The 18,709-nt window shown below is 41.3% G+C and overlaps 1 protein-coding gene across 7 annotated transcripts in view; it reads left to right on the forward strand.

Moving 5' to 3' along the window:
- Positions 1-1,672: 1,672 nt before the first annotated feature.
- The window catches only part of LOC141781022 (BAR/IMD domain-containing adapter protein 2-like), a 69,377-nt gene continuing 52,340 nt past the window's right edge, over positions 1,673-18,709 (forward strand). For all 7 annotated transcript variants that reach the window (XM_074656537.1, XM_074656533.1, XM_074656535.1 and 4 more), the window contains exon 1: positions 1,673-1,920. In XM_074656537.1, coding sequence (XP_074512638.1) covers positions 1,849-1,920 — 72 coding nt within the window. In that variant the 5' untranslated portion in view covers positions 1,673-1,848. The remainder of the gene's footprint in view (positions 1,921-18,709) is intronic.

The following is an 18,709-nucleotide window of genomic DNA, read 5'->3' on the forward strand; positions in this document are numbered from 1 at the left end:
TTGCCTCTGTATATTATAGTACAGAAATGGTGGAGCTCAATTGGTAGAGAAATATGGGGGGTGTGCACCAAATGTGCTCCTTGATAAGGTGGTGCTGCATTCAATTGTTGTAGGAATTACTGGATTTAGGGTTTGAGCGAAGTGAACAAACATTCTGTAGTCATGTCAACATGGAATATACGGACATATAATTATAATTATTACATCATGCTAGACTTTATTATCACTTTTTTTTTAACTTTAGGCCACAGTGTATTAGTGAGGATAACTTAAATATTAAGAAACAGAGAAAATGCGTTTGTAGAAATCTGGAAACCTTTTATTACATTCCTTAGTAATGCAAGCATTAGAGACGCCCTAACACAAGTATGTTTTATGTATTTATATTTTTTATTTTCTTAGTTTTGTTTGTGTGTTGCCATATTTATTTTTGGTACTAGAGTGTTGCTGCTGTGTTTTTTTGTTTATTTTTTTACCTTTCTGCATGAATTTATGTCACCCATTCCTCTTTTGTTCGTAATATGTTTAGGGGTGCACCGATCCAACTTTTTCAGTCCCGATACCGATACCGATAGCGATACCTGGGCTTTGGGTACCAACCGATATCGAGTACCGATCCGATACCAGTGTTTAATGAATAAGCTGTAAGCCTCACTGTGTGGAAGTGACTGGGATCATTCTTTTATACATAAGGCAACATCAGGCTTGACTTAAACATTGCTTTCCTAACAAATAAATACATAGATATACATTTACTGAATTGTAATTTATTATTAAAATAATAAATAATACAACAGCAACATTACATTTCAAGTGAAAACCTTGTTAATGCAGCAACAAATTGATCAAAACTGAAACAGCAATACAAATTCCAGTATATAATATATATAATATATAAACAGAGAATTCAATTGAATATATCCAGTATTGTTATCGGTGCATCCCTAATGTGTTATTGTTAGTGTCATTTTTTGTTATTGTGTTATTGGAAGGGAGAAGTAGAAGTAGTGAGGAGAGGGGGAACATTGTTTGTCCTTATCATTTGTATTTATTATTGAAAACCAATACATATTGTTTACAAAAAAAAATTGGCCACCGTAATTTAGCCTAGTTTTTGCCATATTTAGCAATATAGCCTACATTCTTGAATATCTCCTGTCCATCCCATCACTGGTGTACTGTGTGTTTTTAAGTATAATGATATATGATATATATATATATGTGTTTAAGAGTAGATATATGTCATATATGACCATCTAGCCTCATTCAATGCCAAACACACATCCATTATCCACATCACACATCAGACACACACACATTCTTCAACCTGCTTTTATCCCCTTGTGTTGTTTCAGGGTTTTTTTTGTACTTTGTTATTTGTCTTTCTCTGTATAATATATTTTGGTCTTTTTTTATATATGTCCCTGCACATGTCTTCACTTGTTTTGTAATCACTTTATAACACAATAACAAATTAAAAAATATATATATTATAAAATATGTAAAATATAAAAAATTATGATATATTATATGACATATGTAAAATGTTAGTGACCTGTTTTTTTTACTTTATTTCTGACTTTATTTCTGAACGCTTCTACTGACGCGTCTGAGATTTAAGGAAAAAGCCCACGCTGTGGATGAGTCCATGAAGGCAGCATCGCGCTGTCAGCTGTGCAGAGAGAAGGTGCGTTTAGTTGGAGTGGTTTGTTTCTGGAGCGCTGGATCATCTCTCTCTCTCCACGGGGCGCGTTTCTTCGCCTTATTATTTGATCCACACTTCGTTTTATTATTTTATCCTCCCATTTTTTACGCGGATACACATTTGAAGGAAAACAAAAACCGTTTATGGTCCTGGCTGAAGATTTCACGATGTCTCGCACCGACGAGGTTCACCGTATGACGGAAAATGTCTATAAGGTAAGGTTCAACTAATGAATAAAGTTTGGAGGTGCATAATGAATGCAGCTGTCAGTGCAGTTCCACCTTTAATCGGACTTATTATTGACTGGCTAAGACGCATTCAGAGCCGTGTGTTTTTTTCTCCCTTCGGTAATCTCTTTAGGGAGAGGCGCAGCAGCGCAGTTGGGTGATTTTTTTTTTTTTGATTAGTCTTCCACCTCCACATACTCGACACCAGCTCTGAGAATAAACGCAACACCTCTCAGCTTCTTACAAAATCAGTATTTTCCTACATGTAGGCCTATTGTATAGTAGTGTAGGCTTTTTCCTGAGACACCAGTGGGTTTCTATAGCCTAGTTTTCCTGCTGAAATGGGGACATTGCATTCCTGAAGTGAGTGGTTTGACGGGCAGAGAAGGTTGGGCTTATCTGTTGCAACAAGTAAACATTTGCCCCACAGGGGTTTCAACATTCAAACCTGTTCTGCCTAAGAAGAACCTGTGTGAACTTTGCATGATAGTTAAGCCTCAGTGCTGGGAAAATAGTCTCAGTTAAAAAAAAAGAAAAGAATAGTATGGATTGGCATCAGAGCAGCATTTAAGGGTTATTTGATCATTTTATCTATGAAATAGCATAAAACATAAAAAAAAATAGTCCATCATAATTTGTCAGATCCCAAAATACAAATTGCTTGTTTTGTCCAAAACTAAAGCATTCAACATGATGTAAAACGAACCAGCTAATGTGGGGTTAATGTGGGGATTTGTCATGTATTAACTAACAATGCTTGATGCAAGACTTTGAGTATGAAAATGGTTGCTGATTAACTGTTTGTGGAACAACTAATCCATTAATTGTCAAATCATTTCAGCAATAATTGCTATGAAATTCATTCAAACTTAGTCCAGGCGTTGGTTCACAGGGATCCGCACCATTACCACGCTGGCGTACGCAGAGTAGGCGGAGTCTGCACACCATTTTAAAGGCGTGTCAGACGGCGCATATGCCAAATGCCCCACTCCAAATCAAGCGGCAAAAGCAGCGTGTAAGTCTACCTCGAGCACATGGCTGATACAAACAGGGTAAAAACTTGCAACAATGCAATTTTAAATGAATGAATGAAGTCGGTAACATACAGCAGAGCAGCCAGCAGGTGATTGCTGGTATAATTTTGTCTCTGTGGCGTCGTTATCTCATCAACAATTAAAGACACAATAAACATTGATCGCTCTGACAGATCCATTGCATTGCCTCCTCCCGCCGGCAAATATTTTCCCCTCCATTTATGAGCTATGCTCCTCCCTCGCCGCTCATCATCACTTCTCGCCGGAAAAGGAGCGCTCCCATTATCTTTGCCATGTTTCAGACAGAGTTGCAGGCACCTACTGAAGGAATGTTAGAGGGTAACTTTGGTATTTTCCAACCTGGATCCTATTTCCCCAAGAGTTTGTGTCTAAGTGACTAATGGAGACAACAATTTCTGAAATTGGTCCAGTATTGAGGGAGAACGCTGTAACCGGCAACCATGAAATGAGCCGCAAGGGCAAGTGAGCAGCGTCAATGTAACGTTACGTCCACTAAGTGCTTGTTTTTGCAACTGACAGGCTCGGTCCTCCACTTCTGAGGTCAATCTTACTACTACTTTATGCTTCATGTTTTGCATTAGCTCCTGCATTAGCCACGGCTGCCATCACTGTGGTTGTTGTTCTTCTGCTTGGTTTTCAATTGGCTATCGTCCTTTCCCACGTGACTGCGTCATTGACTGTCCTCGGGTTCCCCACACACAGAACAGGATATCTGATCGTAAATATTGAACATGTTTAATATTTACGATTTTAAATCGGTGCGGCCAGGATGGATATCCGAGCCGATCATGGATGTAAAAAACACTTAACATACTTCGCACCGCAAGAGTATCTGGAAAGATAATCTTTAGAACCATAAGAAAATCTGTGCTTTGCTGACAGAGGGGAATCGGGCCCAAAATCGGCTTGATTCTTGTGTAGTGTGTGCCCAGCATTAGCTACGCTTTCTGTACTGCAACACAACAAACTCTGCCCGGCTGGCACTCACGTTTCCACCATGGATGTATTCCACGTTTCCACCGTTATCTTACGGCAACGTGTCACCTCACGAGATTTCAGAACGAGACGTCTCCTTGAGCAAGACTCTTTCCACAATGTCAGACTCTTATAAAAACAATCAGAGCCTGTCATGGCAAAAACAAGCACTTTTAGTGGACGGAAATGACAGTGCCAGCTTGCCCCAATAGGATTACACTACACCTCGTGAGCAGCTGCAGTCTCTTTCCGTCAATACTGGACCAGTTTCAAAAGTTGTTGGCCCTATTAGTCACAAAGATTAGACACAAACACATGGGAAAATAGGTTGGAAGAACACCCAAATTACCCTTTAACAAAACTTCATGTGATGACACCTCAGTATCTTGTGACCATCTCAGGTTCCTGTTTTGATTCGAGCTCACTGACACTGGAGGAGATCTCTTTCAATGTATTCCCAGGCATTATTATTTACACACAATAACCCTTAAATGTCACTCGCCCCAGCGCCCTAAGCCAGCTGTAGTTCCCCTAACAGAGGGTAGCTGCTCATGCTCCTACAGGGAATAGACATCTATCAGAAAGGAGGTCAGATGAGCAGAGAGCACTGACTTGACTGCAGCTTCTTTTAGAGCCAACAAGGGAAGCAAACGTTTCAGGTGGCTATTTCTGTCCTGAATTTGTCACACAACCTACAGTGTATCCTTTCTCATTGTGAATTGTACGCCATGCTCTGTCGGGGTTTGTCCAAGTATTTACACCTACTAATGTGGGTTAATCAACACAGACACACTGTAGGTGTTTGGAACCCGAACCCTTAGCGGGGGGGAAGAGACAGATCCCTTCGTAGAGGCTCATTCAAGCACAAGCCCAGCAGTGGGGCTGAAAGCACCGAGTCAGAGTCCTGACAGCCGGGGACGCTGATTGGCGGTGGAGAGGAGAGACAGAGTCCTTCTTCCACACCGGGGATCTGACCTCGTGGCAAAAGCTAGGAGGTCACAGAGAGAGTCATCTATAGTCACACTGCTTACTTGGCATTCCTCCTGCTTTCCTCACCAACCCTGCAGTGTAAAAGCGGGTTTCTTTAGTTCGCTTAAATATTTAAAGAGATGGATTCAATTTGACTCCCAGTGATGAAAAGTCGATCTGTCACAGTATGTTATTAGGTGTTTCTACCCTCAGAACCACACTTTCTTTTAAAATGATGCTGTTTTATTATAGGAATAGACGGTAATCGGCGTGTTTTGTCACTGCAATCTGCTGCTATTGGTTGTTGTTATAGGTTGGAGTGCAGACTTTAATGTCATGAGCTTGTCAGCCACATTGAGGGAATGGTGGAGCTGCGAGGCTTGTTGCATAAGTAAAGAAAGAAGAATGACTTATGCAAGTGTTTTGGATCCATCGATTGGATGTGTTAAAGTACTCGGTCCTAACAAGGATATAGACTTTACATGCTTTCTGTAAATAAGTAAAATGTTTATATTTTTCTTCTCTCTGTATAGCCTCCCATGTTTGTTTTACAGCCTGTGTTAAAAACTAGGAGACCTATGCGCCCTTAACGCAGCGGCCCGGGTTTGAATCCAACCCGCGGCCCTTTGCTGCATGTCGACCCCGCTCTCTCTCTTCCCTTTTCCCTTATCCACTGTACTATCAAATAAAGGCCAAAAAGCCCTAAAAATAGTATTTAAAACAAACAAACTAGGAGACCTACAGTGGTCGAAACATGTTGAATTTTTAAATGATTTAGCCACTACAATAAAAGCTTTTTAATACATTTGCTTCCTCGTTGCCACTTGTTTTAGTGTTTGGGAGTGCCTGGATTGCCTTCCTGTCTATCCTGATTTTTTTCCTATTTTCCTAGAGCACCTGACACATTTTGCCTTGAATACACAGAGCAACCAGTTATCTCTCTTTCCAAGAACTTATGCAAGTTGTTGAAAAGATGCAAAATGTATCCAAAATCTAAAAACTGTACCAGAGTTCAGCCGGTCGTTAGTAGCACAGACGGAAGGACTGAATATTTCTTAACATAGTGCAGAGTGAGACTCAATTTTGATGTCTCCCCTAATGTTATATCCACAGTGTGACTTTCTGTAGCTTTTTACTGTTTTATAATGCTGATTGTTTGCACTGATGATTAAACATGGAGACTGTCAAGCTCCTAACACAAAACACTAACTTTGGAGGAAAACAACGGGACTTCCACAACACTCGCTCCCTGCTGTAACCCTGCCCCCATTTCTCTCCACGATACACATGTGAAAGCCTCCGTAGACGTTTTTTGTCTGCTATGTATGCGAGCAGACCTCTCCCGAGGAAGAGGAGATCTAAAAACATACGGCGGCTGCGAAGTCATTGCAGCCCAGCAGCTGGGCAGATACTGAGTAATCGCAGGAGGAGGAGATGGGGGGTAACTGCACCGCTGTGACTCATGTTAGCCCAGTTGAGCGTGTGTGTTTAACAGGGCTGGGAGTGTAAGCGCGGCGAGGGCGAGACTGGAGATTCAGCATCTCACACGGCGAGCGTTGTTCCTTTGGTAAAGGCCAGAGGCACTCCTTAGCTTTCTGGGATGACTTTATCTTAATCAACGGGGGAGTCAACCCCGGTAAAACCCAGCAATCCCAGCGTGATCCTCCGTGACTCACTTCAATTCTCCTCCCTCAGATAAGACAGGCAGTTCCAGACGCTGCGTTTGGCATGTAGTCATCCCCATGCTGACAGGGTGAGACGGATACTTAAGACTGACACTCGGTGCTTCCGTGTTTGTGCGTGCGCCACAGTCATCTCCACCAGCTGGCCCTGTCGCCGGGTGTTTGAAGAGAGAGGTGGCGCCCCGGGGGTCAAGCCTCTTAGCATGCCGGTGGATGAAGTCTGAGCGCCGACCTGGCTTTGAGGAGGGGGGAGGTGGGGAGGACACACTGAAGTGAACAAACAGATTAATGTGGCTGAAGAAGAACTGTGTTAAATCAGCCAATAATGAAACCTTTTAATCGCCAGGTTTTAGGTTGCATGGTAACAAGGCGGTTGATCACGCCCTTCAGCGCGGTAGAACTTTTACTTGTATTTATTCAGAGTCTTTGTCACAGGACGTTTTGTGTGGTGCAGGTTTTTGAACACACCCTGACAGGTAAGGGAATAGAAGGGTGTGTCTCGTTTCTAACCAGCCCTCAGGACAACACTCATTTTCCCATGCAGCGCCACTCCCTAATCGTCAACACACAGCCTGGAAAACAGTGGCTGCCATTTTCTCAAATGGCTGTTATGAGGAGGGCAAAATAGTTGTTTTGGCATTACTCAACGCTCTCTGGTTAGCTTCATTGTGTCTGCTTCAGTAGGTTGACTGATATAAAAAAACGCCTGATCTAAAAATGCAGTTTTTTCTGCCCTAAAAGATTATATAATCCTCTCTCAGTTAAAATATTGTCGTGACATTCGCTACACTCGAATGAATGATATTCTGATAATGATAAGAGGACTAACAGTTTCACCACAATCTCATGTGGGAGATCTGAACAGGTGGTCTCTTAGCAACAACGTGCCATTATTCTTATGTGTTTCTGTCATATCATTGTGCTAAAAAGACTTGCAGTTTGTGAAGGCGAGTGAGAGGGAGGGAAAAGTGATGGATTATTTGTTTCAGACGGAGATAAAGATGGATATGTTGAACCTGTCGTAATTGACGCTTCATACGGGGTCCGGCGTAAACCCTGTCTGCTGTGTATATACAGTGCTGTGTGGTTAGTGATGACGCCATCCATCACTTTATTTACTAGCACTATATCACATCAGGCACCACTTGCCTTATAATATGCCATTTAATGGAGTTTCAAATGACTTCAGCTCCTGAACATCTTCCTCCAGAATATGGTGTTTCAACAAGTTTATGCCTGCCGCTGCTCGGGGCCTTGAAAAAGATTGCATTATACACTGCAGGAGATATCATAACATTCATTGCCTGTGGAACAGCAGATTTGTTCCCTGTGCCTTTGACTGCGATGCAGAGAGAGAGGACTATTGCTCCACACGCCCACCTTCTCTGCACGTCTGGGGGCGGATGGTTTAGAGACGTTCTCTCTTTTCTTTTACTCATCACTGCTTTTTTTTTCTTCCCAAGGACGGAGACTGGAGATGCTCCGCGCTGAATCCGAGGCTACACTGTACAGTATTATTGACTGCAAAAAGAAGCTTCTTAACCGTCGCTGACAGAAAAGGTTGATTTGAAGTCACCTTGATAAAAACGCTATTGTCCGTTCCCGCAAAAATTCGTCGTGCACCACAAGCTCCAAGCAATCAGCAGAATAGCAAAAAACATCTGTAAGGTCACCCTAACGTGGCGATCGTCCAAAATATTACTTATCTGTCACAAAAGCACTAACATAAGAGTTTTTTCTTTGCTTTATAGAAAGCCTTAATGCTTTATTGTGGGGGTGGAAGCAAGAAGGAGATGAAGAGAAAGGAAAAATAGATGGAGACATTCCACATCCTTGTTGAAATAGTCCCTAATTACTGTGGAGGGTGAAGCTGTAATTACACAGACTGAAAGAGACACACAGAAGCAGAGACAGAACATTTCAGTTAGTACTGTGGCAGTGGACAATGGTCTTACATTTACGGGTCACGGGCTACAGTTAACATGCCTGTGGCTGGTGCTACTGCACGTCTCTCTGTGGCAGATGCTGCTACTTTCAGCAGCATTGGCCACACTCCACCCACTGGGCTCGCTGAGCAGGCAGCCACAGTGTTTCTCTGAGACCCAACCAGTCATGTTATCGTACCAGAAAGTAGGAAATGGGGCTTGCATACCCACATGGTTTGAATGTTCCTTTTGGTGAGGACGTTTACACGCAGTGTAACTTTACCATTGGGATGTAAAGTGACTAATACGACACACTGTTATGGCATCCCTGTACTTCTACTGTAGTTTATTTATTAAAACTAGGGCTGTCAATCGATTAAAATATGTAATTGTGATTAATCGCATGATTGTTCATAGTTAATCGTGATTAATCAGAAATTAATTGCACATTTTTTATCTGTTCAAAATGTACCTTAAAGGGAGATTTGTCAAGTATTTAATACTCTTATCAACATGGGAGTGGACAAATATGCTTGCTTAATGCAAATGTATGTATATATTTATTATTGGAAATCAATTAACAACACAAAACGATGACAAATATCGTCCAGAAACCCTCACAGGTACTGCATTTAGCATAACAAATATGCTCAAATCATAACAGGGCAAACTCAAGCCCAACAGGCAACAACAGTTTTCAGTGTGTCAGTGTGCTGACTTGACTATGACTTGCCCCAAACTACATGTGATTATCATAAAGTGGGCATGTCTGTGAAGGGGAGACTCGTGGGTACCCATAGAACCCATTTTCATTTTCATTCTTGAGGTCAGAGGTCAAGGGACTCCTTTTGAAAATGGCCATACAAGATTTTCCTCGCCAAAATTAATTGTAAGTTTGGAGCATTATTTAACCTCATTCCCGACAAGCTAGTATGACATGGTTGGTATCAATGGATTCCTTAGGTTTTTTCTAGTTTCATATGATGCCAGTATATTTACTCTAGCTTCAAAATTTGAGCCCACTGCCACCTAAAAATCGCAAGTTGCGTTAATGCGTTAAAGAAATTAGTGGCATTAAAATGTTATTGTGTTAACTTTGAAAGCCCTAGTTGAAATGCATTTACATCTCCTATTTAAAGAGGACCTAATATGGTTTTGTGCTTTTCCCTTTCCCTTATGGCGTTATATAGGTTTTTGTGCATGTAAAATGTCTGCAAAGTTACAAAGCCCAAAGTCCACGCGAAAGGGAGTTACCCTCCCCCACAGAAACACTGCTCCTGAACTTCCTGAAACGCCTCGCTTGAAGTCCCGCCTTTTCTTCCGTAACGTGGTGATGTCACCAAGTAACACATTTGTATGATACCTGCCTAGCGGCTAGTTTGGCACGTCCTCAAACAAAGCTAGTTAGAGCGGAGCTGGAGCAGAGTCCGAAGAGTTTGTTTCAATTGACCAATCACAACAGAGTGGGTCAGCTGACCAATCAGAGCAGACTGGGCTTTTCGGAAGGGGAGGAGCTCAAACAGAGTGTTTCAGACAGAGGGTGAAAAGAGGTGCTGCAGCACAGCCGGTATGAGAAAAATAAAGTGTTTTTGAACATTAAAGCATGTAAACATGTTCTAGTAGAAACCCAAAATACAAGTATGAACCTGAAAATAAACATAATAGGTCCTCTTTAAATTATGTTCCTGCTTGCCCCTGTACAAAGTCTGTATTAACTGGCAATATAGCAGGATGTACATTTTTACAGGCTCCCTGAGAGGCATCTGTATGAAATAAAAGACAGACGGTGAAAAATATTGCCACCTCCATAATGTCGCATTCAGATTAACTGAGCACTCAGAAAGACGAGAGCACTGTGGGGCACTTAAATAGGAGCTATAAATGTATTTTGAGTTTAAATTTGTTAATCACTAAATATACATGGTTTTCTGTCTGTGTATGGCTGTGTTGAAATCTGAATGTTGTAAGGAGGAGGTCAGCCGTGGGACCCTCACACAATACATCCATAATTCATAAACCGCCTTTTCTGAAAGCTTTAAAGCTGCCATGCAAAATGTGACTGCTCTTCATCTCACCAGTGAAGCAACCCACACTGAAATGAAGTTCGTCATTTCACAATGTGTTGTTTTGTTATTTCATTTGATGGTCATTTTGGAGAAACAACAATCTCTGCTGGCTGTTTTATTAACTTCCTGCTTTTGAGCCTTTCATAATTGACTAGAACATTATTTTGAGGGATTTCAGAGTGAGACATTTCGATCCTCCTCCAAAATGAATGGGTGTTTTTTTGCTGGTCAAAGAACTAAAGCTAGCAAATAGGTCTGGGTCTTGGTTGCTGTGGTAACCAGCGCCTGTCTTGGGTTAGATGAGTGGCTGAGTGGAGTGTGGGGGGGGGGTCACACTGGCTGCAGATGACAACAAAGCAAACAAACACAGTAAATAGTTGGTCTCTGGCGAGCAAATGATTTGTTTGTCTGGCAGCAGCAGACACTGCAGGCCAAAGAACCTGTATGAGAGGTGATGAGAGGTTTTTCCTCCTCCATCTGAGACCCCTTCTAGACGACTTTGGGGTCATCAAGCATCATGTCTGATTGAATGTGACAACATTGTGCCATTTCACTGGCCTCAAAAGCCTCTTATAATGTATCTATTGGTGGCAATAGGGCTATCAATTGATTGAAATATTTGATCATGATTAATGGCATGATTGTCCATAGTTAATCGTTATTAATTGCACATTTTTCATGTATGTATATGTTAATTATTTGAAATCAATTGACAACACAAAACAAAGACAAAATTGTCCAGAAACCCTCACAGGTACTGCATTTAGCATACAAAATATGCTCAAATTATAACAAGGCAAACTGAAGCCCAACAGGCAACAACAGCTGTCAGTGTGTTTGAAACTGGCCATGCCCGTTTTTCCTCGCCCAAATTTAGCATAAATTTGGAGCGTTATTTAACCTTCTTCCGGACAAGCTAGTATGACTTAAGTTTTCTAGTTTCATATGATGCCAGTATCTTCACTCTGGCTTTAAAACTGAGCCCGGTACAACCTCCGAAAGATCGATTGCATTAAAGTGTTAAAGAAATTAGTGGCGTTAAAACAAATTTGCGTTAACGTGTTTTATCGCTTAAACTTTGACAGCCCTAGTGACAACATTTACCAAAGTGTAAGGAGTACTTTTCTTTGCAAGGTGGGAGGCACCTCCAACATGACTAAGTATTTTCCTCCCACATGACATAGCATGTGTTGTTTTAGATGTGTTGCAGAGGTTGAGGAAGTTTACAGATAAAGCACACGTTACATAAACAGCTGATATTTGCCTTCTGGATCACAAGTTCATGAAAAATGATTACGAATGATAAGCCTGTACCTTTCTCCTCTACCTTTTAGCTTTGACATGTAAAGCGGCAACAATTAATCGATTAATCAACTATTAAATGAATCGCCAAAAGTTAAAAATCTCTGATTCCAGCTTCTTAAATGCGAATATTTTTCTGGTTTCTTTACTCCTCTATGACAGTAAACTGAATATCTTTGAGTTGTGGACAAAACAAGACATTTGAGGACGTCATCTTGGGCTTTAGGAAACACTGATCGACATTTTTCACCATTTTCTGACATTTTATAGACCAAACAACTAATTAAGAACATAATCAACAGATTAATCGACAATAAAAAGAATTTTTAGTTGCAGCTAGATTTGTTCCGCTACTATTTTTCCCTTCCCGAAACCGATTCCGATACCTGAACGTGCGGTATCGGCCAATAACGAGTACCGATCTGGTCCCAGCGTGAAAAAAAGATATAGTTATTATTATTATTTAACAGCTGTTTACTACGCATGGATGTGATATGATTACTATCTTTGTTGTATGGCCTGACTCAGGTTAAACGCTTTGTAAAACATTAACAAATACATGCATCCTGCCACCCATCGAAACTGAAGCCTTACATACTGTACATATCGCCGTTTCACTTGTTGTTTTCCACTGTGAAATATTGCCTTGCTCTGACTACCTTTACCGTTACACTCGTTACTAGCACCGCACTGATTTTGTTTGCTATCGTCACATGACAAACTACCTGATATCAGTTCTTCTTCGCTGCTTCTAAAACAGTAGTTGCCAGTGGCAGCCATGATACATCCAGGGCGACAGTGATGGGCTCCTGTTTTGGAGCGGTAGAGAAGAATAGATTTCCTGTTAAACAAGTTGATTTTTTTGTCTGGGTTAATAAATTATGGTATTGGCTCGGTGCATAGACCGGCGTACTTGCCGATACTTTGGGCAGTTCCAATACTGGTCTCGGTATCGGTACAATTGTAGTTGCAGCCCTAATCACCTGCCACGCAGTCTCGATAGCAAGGCGGATTTGCATAGCAGAGAAAGGAAAGAGCATGGGGCGTGTCATATGACAAATGTTAATAAGAGGTGATTCAAGATTAATGGGGAGATGCATCCTTTTGCATGCGTCCAACAGGTGAGTTTCCTTGGTTAGCACTGTCTGAGTCACGCTGGACAAAAACATAATTAGGCCTCCAGAAGGTGCAGAACAACAATTACAAACTTTAACTGACAACGGAGCCCTTACATAATTGTTTTTGTTCTCTTCCTGACTCTGCCGGGTCATGAGTTTTAATGTGACTTCTGCGGCTATAACCCATAATTGGATAATTGGTCACTAATAAGCTGTAATAACTTGCATGTTGCTAGCTCGAGGTGGACTAAGAGATCACAAGAGGCCAGCTTTTCATTGTTGAAGTCTCTGACGTGCAGAAAAATCCTTCTCATTCACCCAAGTCAGAAGAGATAAAACCTTTACCCACAGATAGGCGTAGTTTTAAAATACACTGCTAAATTTAAGAAAACGTAATGGTCCTATCAATCTGTCATGTTAGCATGACCCATTTTATTCAGTGAGTGTTGCATGATGTAAGCAACATCATTATTTTTAACACAAGAACAAGTGTGGAACTGTCAGTCTTTAGTAAAGAATTGCTTGGCACTTAGCAAAGTTAGAAGAACGTCTATGGATCCCCGTCTGTGTTTGACTGAATTATATACTCTGTGCACTTTTATAACAAAGGAACACGAGAGCTGCTCTCAAACTGTACAGAGTCTCCTCTCAGCTCACGATGCTGAGAAGTTTGCTCTGCTCAATACAACTTGGAAAGGACACAAATATTCACGCGGCGTTCTTGGATTTGATGTCCGCCCTGGCTCCTACTGAAAGCACATGTTGTGCCTACTGCATGTTAGTAAGGCTTTAGGTATGCAAGAAGGACTTCTTCTTGGCATCCACTCAAAGTGTATACCTGGACTTTGCTCTGAAATAAGCGTAACCCGTCTTTTAGCTGTATTACAGTGAGAAGTTGGCTGTGTTCCCTTCACTTGTACAGTAGCTCTGCAGTGATTTTTAGACTCCTTGTGAATCCACATCCCCTGCTGTGTGGTCCCCTCGATAACTCTGTTTTGCAGGGAACTGATGTTGATCTTTAAATCTAACATTTAACAGAAGTTTGCCACAATCCCTTATGAGGAGATGGAAGAAGTCAAAACATTGACTTTCCTTTTTGAGCATGAACTTTAAATTAAATTGGCATTCTTCCGGCGAAATGTAATAACATTTGTGCGGAATGCAACCCATTACAAGTGGCTGTTGTCTCTCCAATATAGAACAAGTCTGCCATTCTCAGTTACGACAACAGTAGGAATAGTTTAACAAGACTCGGTGAAAACCGAGTATATGGCTGGACCGTGTCTGTGAATTTGTGGCTAAATTGTTGTACAAATAGTCAGTGGTCATGTCTATAATGTTAAATCCAGCGGTACATGTCCAACAGGTCCTGCAAGGATACTAGAAGACACGCTGCTCCACTCAACTGGCCGTTCAAGCGGTGACGTACCCGATCGTTGAATGCACCTGATTGGTTCCTGGTTTTCTGCTCGCCATTTCAAACAGGAAACAACATGGCGGCCTGCTCGTAAACTTTCTGTTATTCCGTCTAAACAATCCACCAAAATCTATTTCTGAATACAATTTAAGCGAGTAATAGGTGATGCCACTACTGAATCTCGTTTCATTTTAGAACTAGATCGCGTAGTTTCACAGCTTGGTCCAAGTTTCGTGAGTTGGACGCGTCGTGCTCGACGGGCTCATTTGCATCAAGTTTAGATTTTAAAATGTATGCAAATACAGACCCTCTCCAACTCGCCGCAACATTCCCACCATGCACTGGGCGACTGCTTCTCCTGCTTTCCATAAGAAATTAATGGAAAGTGTTGAGTCGCCCTCCAACCCGAAATTTGGTGAAAATGCGCCGATAGACGAGCATTCGTGCCGCCGGTGAGTGGAACTTTATTCAGGAATTAGATATTTATGGTAATGTCCTCCATATTAGCATAATTATTTAATTCCCTTGCGTCAGAATGCTGCTGGTTTATGTCTACAATGATCATGTGATTCCTGGGTTGTAGGGGGATGGGATTCATATCGTCTTGTTTGTTTGTTTGTTGTTTTTTTTGTGGGGGGGGGTCCTTTTTCTATGATTATTTTTTTATTTCAGTGGGTTGATTGAAGGGAAACAAGTGAAACTTAAAATAAATAATTGATCACAAAGAAAGAAAATCCTAACTGTCCTTATTACGTATTTTCCATTGTTAAATTGTTCCTTTATGTACATTCTAATTCTAATTTCCAGCATGCTCCTGAAGGCAGCATGATATGTTTTTGACAGGCTGATCTGAGTACAAACCAAATTAAAGCATGGTTAGTGGAAAGGTTTGGATGTTTAAGATGTGGTTTAACACCCCAACCATATACACTCATCTTTATGGAGTACGCTAGCCAGTCTACTGCAGCGTACTCCACATAAATTGCACTGAAGGTTTTTTTTTTCCAATCATTTTGGAATTGACTGACTTGCGCAGTGCGGTGAACGCAGAGATTTGCAATAACATGCGTATTTATAGCTCACCCCGCGGCAAAACAACGTGGCATTGATTTTAACTTCATTTAATTGTAGTTAATTTCTTCTGCACATGTTTGCATATTGCAAAGTTCATTTTTAAAACTGTTAACTGGACAAAAACTACTAAAGTGTTTACCTAGCTTTTAGCCAGGCTCGCTGTGTTTATTTTCAGTAAACATGCACTAAGTAACGCCACTAGCTTTATCTTTTATAGCTTCACATTAGTGATATCAAAATATGATAGGGCACAATTAGCAAGACTATTTCAATGTGTTAACAACTACAGGGTTTCCCCCAGGAAACTGCTTAGCCGAGGTGGTGAGACACCCGGATCCTGATGTGTCTCCTCCTGGTTCCTCATCAGTGGAGTCAACCAGACAAGAGATTACACAGCAACCTGACTATTAATCAGTTTATGCTAAAGGTCTCAGCTGATTGAGACCCATCGTATAAACTCACACTGCTCCTTATTAGGACAGAAACTGTCCGGTTGACATAAGTCCATCCGCACATGACCCTTTTTCTTTACATTCCTCCCTGATTACATCATTAGGCTCGGCTGCCTCTGCTGCCTATCGCCACGTGACGTGCCCCTACGGTTCTCACAAATACACTAATTGGTGGCTACAGTGCTCATCTGATCCTGGGCATTTTCAAGCCCGCGGCTAGTTGCCATGTAGAAGAGGGGATGAGGAGGAAGGAGCGAGGGGAAGGCGCGAAGGAACAGATGATGATGATCGCATCCTGGCTTCTGATTGCGCGTGATTCCCCCTGATTCTAATCAGCTGGTGTTACTTTGAAATTACCCCCTTTGCATGTCATTACTGCGTTTGTGTGATGGAACAGAATGAGCGGAGATGGATGTTTGAATCAACAATCTGTTTAATATACACTGACCTTGTTAGCTACTTCCACGCCGTCAATTTATAATGCTGTGTTTTCCCTTATCTGCAGCATTTATAATCCTGAGTTCTCCATATTCTTCCCGTCTCACCTCACAGCACAAATTGGTGTCAAACAGATTTGATTCATTTTTGTAGGAGACATTTCTCTGCTCTCTGCCCTCTTTTTTTTTAATTGTTTGCTTTAATTTTTGGTCTGAGTGCTGGTAATGAATTCATTCAGTCCTCGTGTAGGCAGTCACGAAATGGACAGCTTCTCCGTCTCCGCAAAGGGAAAGATTACACCTCTTCAGCCGTGACATGTTTCTTATTTTATTATTTCTGTAAGTGAAAGATGATACAGAGGAGTGTTTCAATGGGAAGGGATACACAATACATGATTACCCATACACCTTTGCTCGCAATTTTCTACTCAATCACTTGCTGGATCTCTCTCTCTCTTTCTCATTCGGTCTCTCTCTCTCTTCATGTCGCCTCCTGGCCCCATTTCCCAATTAGCTGCCACAATTAGGGTAACAATGTAGTACAAGAGAACTGGGATGACAAATTTAGCAACAATGGGAAGAGACGAAGAAAGAAACTACCTCAGTGTGTTTTTTTCTCTTCACTTCCCCTTAGCTGCATGTCGCTGCAATTTATGTCTCTTATTTATATCCATGGCTAAACATCCAATGCTTTATGTTCAGGCTGTTCTCATACACTGCTTGTAGCTATAACTATGAAAAGTAATGCACTGTAACTCGTATATATTCCACGAAATCCATGTAATCGTGAACCAGGAAATATAAAGAGCGACAAATGCCACGTAGGGAGGAGATCGGGTGGATGGATGGGTCAAAAAACACCTTTCGAGTATAAAAGCAAAGAGACGAAACTCCGTGTTTTTTGACAACAGCTGCTGCCGCCATTTTGGACTGAAAACGCTAATATTGATAATATTTTATTGTTCAACACAGGCCGTTTTGATAGAATATGACAATAGAATAGAAATAATTTTGTTTTACTTTTGTACGGCACTTTTTAGGCGGACGTTTTACTGGCGTCCGGTAGTCACTTTCAGTCCAAAATGGCGGAAATGTAGCTTTGCTGCTGTCGCTGATGTTGCAATGCAATGAACAATTGACTTTCACTTCGTGACAATATATGCTCTTTGCTTTGCTAGGGAGACTGGTGTCTGTGTCCCGTGTGAAACCAGAAGTCAACATTGATTTGTCACGTAACATCCGTACTTAAGTTACGCCTCTTCCGTAGTTATTTTCCCCCAAACCATGATCTTTACTTAAACCTATCCATGTAGTTTTTTTGCCTAAACCTAAACAAGTTGTTTCATGGGAAGTAGAGAAGCAACAAACAATTATTTTCATTGTCGATTAATCTGTCGATCATTTTCTCGATTAATCGATTAGTTGTTTGGTCTATGAAATGCAAGAAAATGGGGAAAAAGGATGATCAGTGTTTCGTAAAGCCCAAGATGACGTCGTCAACTCAAAGATATTCAGTTTACTGTCATAGAGGAGTGAAGAAACCAGAAAATATTCACATTTAAGAAGCTGGAATCAGAGAATTGTGACCTTTTTTTCATCAACAATTACTCAAACCGATTTAATTGATTATCAAAACAGTTGGCGATTAATTTAATCGTTGACAACTAATCGATTAATCGTACTGTGCAGAAGTTTATTTTGAAAAGACTGTATGCATGTAATGTGTGAAAATTGTTACGTGTTGCCGGACATTCGTAGGAAAATGCACAAAAAAAGAGGAATAACTAAGATATCGAACCATTGCATAAGGGTGCATTGTGATGTTCTGTAACTGCATTTTCTGTGTGTTTATTCAGTGGCAGTGGGTCAGCGTGTGTGTGTTGTACAGTATGTGTAAGAAAGGCGGTCGGGCCGGTGTCAGCTACCTTTGGCTTCCTCAGTGGGAGAGTGTGCCGTAATGATGCTGCACAGGGCTTTGCTTTGTTATGTAATCCTCCCACCGGTTTCAAACACCACCACTCTTTATTATAAAGCCTTGTATTAATGTAGGTGTGTGCACGAGTACACGCTGATGTATGCGTGTGTGCGATTTGCACACACTCATGTGACCCTATCCTCATCTGTGAGATGCACTTTACATCAGAATGAGGCAGCGCGAAGAAACATTTAGGTATAAACATTTCTGTAGCGAGGTCCTGAGGGATGTGTTTGTCTTTTATCTTCCCAGAGGCAGCGGGAGCGGGGATACCTTTTTATACGAGCGCTTTGTGTGTGCTTGAAGATGGGATTCTCCCCAATTATGCTC

Source organism: Sebastes fasciatus, chromosome 13, assembly GCF_043250625.1.
Source record: "Sebastes fasciatus isolate fSebFas1 chromosome 13, fSebFas1.pri, whole genome shotgun sequence".
In the NCBI taxonomy this organism is placed as follows: domain Eukaryota; kingdom Metazoa; phylum Chordata; class Actinopteri; order Perciformes; family Sebastidae; genus Sebastes; species Sebastes fasciatus.